This window comes from Salvelinus sp. IW2-2015, linkage group LG17, assembly GCF_002910315.2.
Source record: "Salvelinus sp. IW2-2015 linkage group LG17, ASM291031v2, whole genome shotgun sequence".
In the NCBI taxonomy this organism is placed as follows: Eukaryota; Metazoa; Chordata; class Actinopteri; order Salmoniformes; family Salmonidae; genus Salvelinus; species Salvelinus sp. IW2-2015.
Genome location: NC_036857.1, coordinates 1996342 through 2006602, shown reverse-complemented (window position 1 = coordinate 2006602; position 10261 = coordinate 1996342). Strand labels below are relative to the sequence as shown.

Below are 10261 nucleotides of genomic sequence, written 5' to 3'. Positions count from 1 at the left end.
CCCCCCCCTCCATCTGTGCAGAGGTAATTCAAATAAAGTACCCTTTGGATTCATATCTATTTTGAACTGATATGCAGCAAGGACACTTCAGTTGTAAATTACCTCAATAAGAAACAATATTGTTGCTTTGATCACATCAGAAGATATCCTCCTCAGAATCTCTAAAATACAACAGCCACAGGACAACTTTGTTTGGACGTCATAAAGGACCATTCGCCAAAARGTAAACAATATAGCTAGCTAACAACCTCCTTTTCCACGTGGAAAAGATGGTGGACAGAGACTTGCTAGCCATGTTAGCTAGCTAGCTGGGATTTTCTACAAGGAATCTGCCTCCCGAAAAAGTATCTCCCAAGTGGGTGACACCTACTCCCATTGCCTGCTTCACTGCTGCTTGGATTCCACCTGGCGATCTGTTCTGCCCTGGCCTGTCTGGTACAGGTACCCCCGCCACACTCCACCCTCTCTCCTGAGCTTTCGCTCGCCTCCAGCATACACACACTGTTYGGGCGATTGACTCTGAACAATGGCTAGAACCAAGTCGTTATATTTCTRTCTGGTGCTTTATGCTATTTGCCTCATGACTCCTGCGTGCTTTGTTGACTATGAACATGCTTGTTAACCCAACCGTMGYASAGACTATGTTTGTTKCCACACTTGGGACTCTGACTCTCTATTGGTTACACAGACTCTTGGCCTCCCATCCTATTCTAACCACCTCTCGCCGGCTTTCTATTCATGTTACCTGATGAAATTGCTGTACAATATGATCTTGTTGCCATCTGATGCACATTCAAATGTTATAAATCAACACTGCCGATCTCTCCCTGTCCTCTGCCGTGCCCTGATTGTATTAATGTTGATTATATCTGGAAATGTGCATGTACACCCTGGCCCATCTACTGTTGCTAGACCCAATTCTGATTTGTGCTCTGATATCTGCTCTGATATCTTCTCTCGTAAAAGCCTGGGTTTTCTGCACGTTAGCACTAGAAGCTTATTACCMAAAATGGATCAATTGAAAGTATGGGTTCATAGTTTTGATGTCTTCACTATTATTCTACAATGTAAAAAATAAAGAAKAACCCTTGAATGAGTAGGTGTATCCAAACTTTTGACCGATACTGTATATGCACCAGTGACCAGTGACCCATTCAAACCTCCTGCGATCAAACTTTGGGTCATTACACACCAGTTGAGAATAGCTGATTTAGAGTATAGCCGTGAGATGTATCGTACAGAAGTGGTATTAGAATTGAATGGAACCACTGACTGGAACTGATTTAATGTGTAAAACATAGTAATTACAGCTTGAAATGCCTATYGTGTGAAAGCTATGTTGTCATATGTGATGACCTCATTCTCCCCAGACCTTACTACGATGACATGCCCCTCCCACCAGAAATGTACGCAGCCAATGGATACCTCTCCAGTGTTGCCTACAATCTGGAGGACCTTAACAGGATAGAGTATGTTGACGTGAGTAATTCTATACGCTTTCATATTAGTATAGCCTAACTTTTGTACATGATTGATTGATTTTATTTGTCAGTAAAAAAAAAATACATACAGCGCATTCGGAAAGTATTCAGACCCCTTGACTTTTTCCACATTTTGTTACGTTACAGCCTTATTCTAAAATGGATTAAATGCCAAAAAAATCTGCATCAATCTACATACAGTACCCCATAACAACAAAGCGAAAACAAATTTTTCGAAGTGTTTGCAATACAGAAATACCTTATTTACATAAGAATTCAGACCCTTTYCTATGAGACTCGAAATTGAGCTCAGGTGCATCCTGTTTCCATTGATCATCCTATAGATGTTTCTACAACTTGATTGGAGTCCACCTGTGGTAAATTCAACTGATTGGACATGATTTAGAAAGGCACACACCTGTCTATATAAGGTCCCACAGTTGACAGGGRGTGTCAGAGCAACAACCAAGCCTTGAGGTCGAAGGAATTGTCCGTAGAGCTCCGAGACAAGATTGTGTCAAGGTACAGATCTGGGGAAGGGTACCAAAAAATGTATGGAGCACTGAAGCGCCCCAGAACACAGTGGCCTCCATCATTCTTAAATGGAAGAAGTTTGGAACCACCAAGACACTTCCTAGAGCTGTCTGCCCGGCTAAACTGAGCAATCGGGGAAGAAGAGCCTTGGTCAGGGAGGTCACCAAGAACCCGATGGTCACTCTGACAGAGCTCCAGAGATCCTCTGTGGAGATGGGAGAACCTTCCAGAAGGACAACCATCRCTGCAGCACACCACCAATCAGGCCTTTATGGTAGTGGCCAGATGGAAGCCAATCCTCAGTAAAAGGCACATAAAAGGCTCCACTGCTTGGAGTTTGCCAAAAGGCACCTAAAGACTCAGACCATGAGAAACAAAATGCACTGGTCTGATGAAACCAAGATTAAACTCTTTGTTCTGAATGCCAAGCAACACTTCTGGAAGAAACRTGGCACCATCCCTACGGGGAAGCATGGTGTTGGCAGCATCATGCTGTGGGGATGTTTTTTAGTGGCAGGGACTGGGAGACTAGTCAAGATCGAGGGAAAGATGAACGAGCAAAGTACAGAGAGATTCTTGATGAAAACCTGCTCCAGAGCGTTCAGGACTTCAGATTGGGGTGAAGGTTCGCCTTRCAACAGGACAARGACCCTAAGCACACAACCAAGACAACGCAGGAGTGTCTCTGAATGAAGTCTCTGAATGTCCTTGACTGGCCCAGCCAGAGCCCGGACTTGAACCTGATCGAACATCTCTGGAGAGACCTGAAAATAGCTYTGAATCGACTCTCCCCATCCAACCTAACAGAGCTTGAGAGGATCTGCAGAGAAGAATATGAGAAACTCCCCAAATACAGGTATAGCTTGTAGCYTCATGCCCAAGAAGACTTGAGKCTGTAATCTCTGCCAAAGGTGCTTCAACAAAGTACAGAGTAAAGGGTCTGAATACTTACATAAATGTGATATTTCAGTTTCTTATTTTTTTATACTTTTGCAAAAAAAATCTAAAAACCTGTTTTTGCTTTGTCATTATGGGGTATTATGTGTAGCTTGATGAGATTTTGTTTTTAATAAGTCTGTAACTTAACAAAATGTGGYAAAGGTAAAGGCTTCTGAATACTTTCTGAATGCACTGTATATACACAGTACATACATGTTTAAACATGGGACCAGGATTGTAATTGTGGTCCCTGCTATCTTCAGTATCTTTAGACTTGTTGGGTCCCTGATATCTTATCAAAAAACCCTGGTCCCTGGTATGATATCTAAACTTGTGGCCCTGGAATCTAATCTAAGACGTGGTCCGCTGATATCTAAGACCTTGTGGCCCTGATATGTAGGACTTGTGGTCCCTGATATCTATCCCAAGACTTTGTGGTCCTGAATAATGTAAGACTTGTGGTCCCCGCCTTGGACTATCTATCCAAGACTTGTGGTCCCTGATATGTAAGACCTGTGGGTCCTGATGATCGTATCCAAGACTTGTGGTTCCCTGATATTAAGACTTGTGGTCCCTGATATCGATCCAAGACTTGTGGTCCTGAAATTATGTAAGACTTGTGTCTTGATAGTAGGACTTGTGGTCCCCTGGATTATGTAGGACTGTTTTGGTCACTGGATATTTAAGACTTGTGGTCCCTGATATTCTATCGAAGACTTGTGGTCCGATAAGATTTGTGGTCCCTGATATATATCTTATGACCAGGGTCCCGATATGTACAGACGTGTCCTGATATTAATACTTCTGGTCCCTGATATTAAGACTTTGTGGTCCTGATATCTATCTAAGACTTGTGTCCTGATATCTAAGACTTTGTGGTCCTAATAACTACCTAATACTTGGGGTCCTCTGATATCTAAGACTTGTGTTCCCTGATAATCTAAGATTGTGGGTCCCTGATATTCTATCTAAAGACTTGAGGTCCCTGAATATCTATCTAAGAAACTTGAGGTCCCTGATATCTATCTTAAGACTTGAGTCCCTGATATCTATCCTAGACTTGTGGTCCTGCGATCATCTATTCTAGACATGTGGTCCCTGATATCTATCTAAGACTTGTGGTCCTGATTCTAAGACTTGTGGTCCCTGATAATCTATCTAAGACTTGTGGGTCCCTGATATCTTATCTAAGACTGTGGTCCCTGATATCTAAGACTTGTGGTCCCTGATCTCTAATCTAAGACTTGTGGTCCCTGATATCTAAGACTTGAGGTCCCTGATATCTATCTAAGACATGTGGTCCCTGATATCTATCAAGCTGTGGCCGCTGATATCTATCTAATCCACTCCTTATGTTCACCTACCTATACTGTTTTAGGATCCAGAGCGCTGTCTGATTGGTTGCTGTAATACTGATAAMGATGAGCCTAGCAGCTTCCTGAGCCAGGTACTGTAAGAAATAAAAAGATAAACCATGTGTTCAAAGATACGTAATTTGTCTAAGACATCCAACTAACTATAAAAAACAATGATAGTCATATACACATATGTCTTAAAATGAACAGCAACAACAACCAATGGATTTCATTGTGTCTTCCATCCTCTCTATTTCAGAGTGAGTATGAGGGCCACTGGCTGGACAGGCCTATGGGCTACCTGCCCCTGCACGAGCTTGACAGTGGCCTGGGCTGCACCGACGGCAGCCTCCACCAYGGGGACCTGTCTGACCCAGAGACAGAGGAGGGGGTAGAGGCCCCTATGTCCTCCCCACCAGGACACACCAGCCGGGGCAGCTCTCCCTCCTCTGAGTCCCTCCTCTCCTCAGAGGTCAGTGACTCTGGCTTCCACAGCGTCAGCACAGGGGAGTTCCGCCACTTCCAGAAGATTATAGACGGGAGGATCCAGAACTACCGGAGCCGTGTGGTCCCGCGGGAGAAGAGATCAAAGTCTCGCTGGGACCTGGAGTCCATCCCTGAGACCCTGACTTGTGACCCCAAGACAGGCAGGGCTCCAGACGGAGCTCACACTTTCATGAGCCACCAGTGCCCCATGCGTGGTAGCTCCTTTCAGATCCATGAAGCAATGAGCCCCCAGCAGACCAGGCATGGCACCAGGTCTGCTGCCTCCAGCTGCCGTACTGAACCCTGCCAGAGGAGAGTGCTGATGCTGAACCAGCACTGCTCCGAGGACCTCCCAAGCCGCAGCCACACTGTGCATGACTTATCAGACAGGAGACGAGCCAGTCACCCTGGCCTGCCCTCTGGGAACAATGCKATAGGGATATATAGACACGTAGACAGACAACTGCCCAGCAACCCAAACCACCTAGCCGTGCCCACTGAGAACTCTGGCACAGGACAATACAACAGGGGGTTCAACACAGACATCATTGAGAAGAGAACGCCTCAGAGCAGCCATGTGGAAGGCCCCTGGCAAGGACTATATGTGGAGGACCACAGAGGCAGTATGGCCAGTGAGGACTATAACAGTCAGAAACAGTGTCTTTCCAAGAGTCCCTCAAGGAAACGGCCTGGGAAGCAGCTAGCAGACTGGCGTCAGTTTGCAACACTGGGACATCCTCAAATTGGTGGGGACTGGCCCCAAGCAGATGGCCCCTGTGGCCCCCTCTACAGCACGCTGGACGGGCTCTCTGCCCGCTCCAGGAAGGGTCTCTCTGGGAACCCCCGGGCAGTGAGGAACCAGCTCCTGAAGGCCAGGGCCTCCCGGCTGGCTGACGAGCGCAGTGAGGTCACCACGGACGAGGAGGCCCGCGGGGATGTCTGGGCAGGCCGCTACTGGAGTAGGACTGAGCGCCGGCGCCACCTGGCGTTGGCCCGGGAGCAAAGGCAGAGGAGGCTGAGCCGTGGTGGGCCTGAGGGAGCAGCAGAGGACGGGGCTGCAGGAACAGGGGGTGCAGGGGGGCAAAGGGGTGCAGAGGGCCCTGGAGGAGGCTGCAGCACAGTGCTGGAGCTCAGCCACAGGAAGCAGAGCCGTCTGAGGAACCATAAACTGCTGGATGACTGGACCACAGTGGAGGAGCTGCTGACACACGGCACCCGTGTGGGGGAGGGGGATAACATCCTCTGTCACAGCCCACTGCTGTCGGTCACTACAGTATAATGACACAGTGGGATAAGGTGTGTATGAATGATTGAATAGGGTCAGTGATATGACTCCAGTTTGACTACGTCTTGTCACATTTCCTGCGAAACAACTAGAGCAGTAAAGTTAGTCTGATGTCGGACCCAATGAGTACGATACAACCTCTAGATGTAGTAGTGCTAATGTCTGGACCGATGGCAGTACATACAACCTAGATAGTATTGTCTAATCGTCTGAACCAATGCAGTACGATTACAACCTAGAGTAGTAGTTGTCTAATTCGACCATGCAATAGATACCAAGAGTATAATGTCAGTGAACAGTCATACAACCTAGAGTAGTAGTGTCTAATGGTCTGACAATGCGCAGTACGATACAAAACCTAAGAGTAGTCGTGTCTAATGTCTGACCAATGGCAGACATACAACCTAGAGTAGTAGTTGTCTAATGGTCTGGACCAATGGCAGTACGATACAACCTAGAGTAGTAGTTGTCTAATGGTCTGGATCAATGGCAGTATTAAACAACCCAAATGGCAGTTTTCACTGGTCCCTCTAAAGCTAGCTGAGTGGGTTTTGGGTAAGCAACGGCACGAAAGATATAGCTGTGTTTTGATGGCACACTCTTAGAAAAAAAGGTGATATCTAGAACCTAAAAGGGTTCTTTGGCTGTCCCCATAGGAGAACCCTTTGAATAACCTTTTTAGTTCTAGGTAGAACCCTTTTGGTTTGAGTTAGAATCCTTTTGAGTTCCTTGTAGAACCCTTTCCACAGAGGGTTCTACCTGGAACCCAAAAGAGTTCTAACTGGAACCAAAAAGGGTTATCCTATGGGGACAGCCGAAGAACCCTTTGGAACCCTTTTTTCAAAGAGTGCGGTGACTCATTTTATCAATAAACACTTTTTACAATTAAATGCAATTTCATAAGCTTTTTTTCCCCCAAAGAGTGGATATCACCAAATCAATGTACTTCAACAAAGCATGTCATTTATTGGAAATATTAAAATATCATTGCATCACATTTGGCTACAGAATGTAGCTCAATATGGCCTCTTTTTAAAACCACACAGCTGTATCAGACACTTTGGATTTTGTATGAAAACTCAGGTAGTAGATGATGTGTTGGTTCACTACAGCACAGTGACAAGAGTTCCATCCTGCTCACATGAGAAATGCACTTTACACTTTTGGCTTTTTCAAGATGCGTAATATATCTGTGAGTTTGTAAACTAGTATTAGTAGGTGTGTGTATTAGGTTGAATGTCTTTTAGGAAACAGAATTTTAGAGAGCCTATCAGAGACCATCAAGTTGGGACCATGGCCCATGATAATCACTAAAGTGTATCTACTATCATGTGTAATGGGATATTCACCTCATGATAAGTGATGARATTTTCAGCATTTTGGGGGGGGATAAATGTCTGGTCATGAAACATTCAGTTCTATTTTCACACATTTTTTACAGCCTGTTTTGTCTAAGACAACAGAGTACCTTTATTACCAGCATGTAGACTATCCTCAATATAAATCTGCCAACTGGACATGGCAGCACTATTTCCTACGCGACACATATTATGTCACKTCCTTCACTGGGCTTGGAGTCACAGGACTGATTTTACCCTGACACCACTGTTTGTCAGACATTTGTGAACGCTAAGTAATGTGTCAAGTCAAATAACATTTTATTTACAGTGCATTTTACACGCCTCAACACACTTTACAAGAAAAAATAAATAAATAAAAACATAGAAAAAGAGACATGTCAAAATATTCAGAGAAGCATCACTTGTGCTTTTGTTTTTCCTGATGATGAGGACACCTTGGCGTTATGATGCGGTCAGAGAACCTCTGATTTAGTGTTGCATAATATGAAACAAAATGTCTCACTCTTTTCACATAAAACCAACAGAAAATTGTTCATTTACAGARACAAAATATGATCAAATCGTGTGAACAACAATCATCAAACGGCATCAAAAACATGTACTAGCCTCGAATTTGATCTCCTGCTGGTTTCCATTTGTCACAGTGGATAAGCCCTACTGATACGGATAAGTGGATAAGCCCTACTGATACTGATAAGCCCTTCTCGAAGGGAAATCTATGGATGTGATGGACACCAAACATAGTTGTTATTATGAATATTATATTTTGAATGTTCTAATAAAATATGCTGAAATGCAAAACATTTCCTGACTTTTGTTTTAATTCTAAACAACATCCCTTTTTCCTGAATCCAAATGTTACTCTGCCACCAATACAATTGCAGTTTCCTCCTCACTATAAACTGCCAAAAGGGCCCTGGATTTCAGAGGCTACATGTTGACAAGAATAATCTATTAATACCCCCAATTATTTATGTGTCCCTTAGGGAAATGACATTTATACTCACATTTAAACTCTGCAGAGTGGTTTTTGTATTCAGTTAAGAGTGACAATGTCAATTTCTGAAGTCATTGTCAATTTTATGGAATGAGAGTTGAAACTATGGTCTACTCCATCTATCCAAACATAGCCTGCATATAGTCACCTTCCCTTCACATTATTGAGGGATGTCATGGCGCAGTCTGCAACACACATTTATACCAGTAGGTGGCAGACAGAGACAACTCTTTTTTTTATTAAACAAAGTTCACCCTTTTCATACAAAGCCTAAGTAAATATTTAAATGAATGTCACCACGAATTGAATATGTTTTATTGTGTGTTTAGACCTTTATTTGGATAGTCCATCTGTAGATGCACTGCAGACCCTGGTTCGATTCCAGGCTGTATCACAACTGGCTGTGATTCGGAGTCCCATAGGGCGACGCACAATTGGCCCAGTGTCGTCCGGGTTAGGGGAGGATTTGGTCGTCATTGGAAATAAGAATTTGTTCTTAACTGACTTGCCTAGTTAAATAAAGGTTAAAAAGAAAATGAACATTTCTACTACCCCTAGCTCTAACCTTTACCCTCATCCTAAACGTAACTCTTATTCTAATCCTAACCCTAACCTTAGTCCTTAGTTGTGGTTGATAGTTTGAGCATCTATAGACCATTGATAGATGCTCTATCCAAATAAACTATCCCAAAGTATGACCCTGGATTAGATGATAAATCAAATGCAATTAATACATCAATATATTCTTTTTACAGTTATACTTAATTGGGATAGTCCGGATCTTCCATCTGTAGATGTTCTACAAACTATCTGTTGATAAGCAACTGCTTGCTATCGGTAGGGCTAAGGTTAGATATGAAGCAAGATAAGGGTTAGGGTTGCTGTTATCATTACAGCTCTAGGGCCAGTGTTGGGGTTAGTGTTAGTGATAGGGTTATCGTTACAGCTGTAGGGCCAGTGTTGGGGTTAGTGTTAGTGATAGGGTTATCATTACAGCTCTAGGGCCAGTGTTGGGGTTAGTGTTAGTGATAGGGTTATCGTTACAGCTCTAGGGCCAGTGTTGGGTTAGTGTTAGTGATAGGGTTATCATTACAGCTCTAGCCTGGGTCAGTGTTAGTGAGGTTATGTCGCTTTAGGCAGTGGGAGTGTAGAGGGTTATTTCATTACAGCTCTAGGGCCAGTGTTGGGTTGTTAGTGAAGGGTTAACTCGCTTGCGGATAGTGTAGTTATCGTTAGCAGCTTAGGGGCCAGTTGGTTGGGGTTAGTGTTAGTATAGGCGTTTATCATTACAGACGCTCTAGGGCCTTGTATTACTATTCTAAGGTTACCTTAATTCAGTGTGTGACATAGAGAATATTGAACGACTAGTCAGCAAAAGCTCTGACGAGAATACAGAGATAACCTCTGACAAAACTATGAAACAGCCACAGCATCAAAGAACTAATGGAGCGGTGAAATAGTATTCTAATTTTCTTATCATTTCAGAAAGAGAAAGTGAGAGGAGAGTGAAGAGAGAGAGAGAGAGAGAGAGAGAGTAGTAGTTTAGTAGACAGTAGTAGCACGTTACTAGTAGTAGCAGTAGTAGTAGTAGTAACAGTAGTAAGCAGTCACTACTAGTAGTAGTAGTATAGTAGTAGCAGCAGTAGCATAACAGTAGTAGACAGTAGTAAGTGCATTTATATGAGTAAGCAGTAGTAGCAGTAACTAGTAGTAGTGAGTTAAGCTAGTAGTAGTAGTAAGTAGTAGTAGTAGCAGCAGTAATGTGTAGTAAGTAGTAGTAGTAGTAGTAGCAGCGCAGTAATAGTGCTAGTAGTAGTAGCAGT

At 43.7% G+C, this 10261-nt stretch overlaps 1 protein-coding gene across 1 annotated transcript in view; it reads left to right on the top strand.

Annotated features, from left to right (window-relative positions):
- LOC111976505 (E3 ubiquitin-protein ligase PDZRN3-like) overlaps positions 1-6143 on the top strand; it is a 16410-nt gene extending 10267 nt beyond the window's left edge. The window contains exons 3-5 of the mRNA XM_024005362.2: positions 1371-1479; positions 4333-4401; positions 4569-6143. Coding sequence (XP_023861130.1) covers positions 1371-1479; positions 4333-4401; positions 4569-6074 — 1684 coding nt within the window. The 3' untranslated portion in view covers positions 6075-6143. The remainder of the gene's footprint in view (positions 1-1370; positions 1480-4332; positions 4402-4568) is intronic.
- The last annotated feature ends 4118 nt before the right edge of the window (positions 6144-10261 follow it).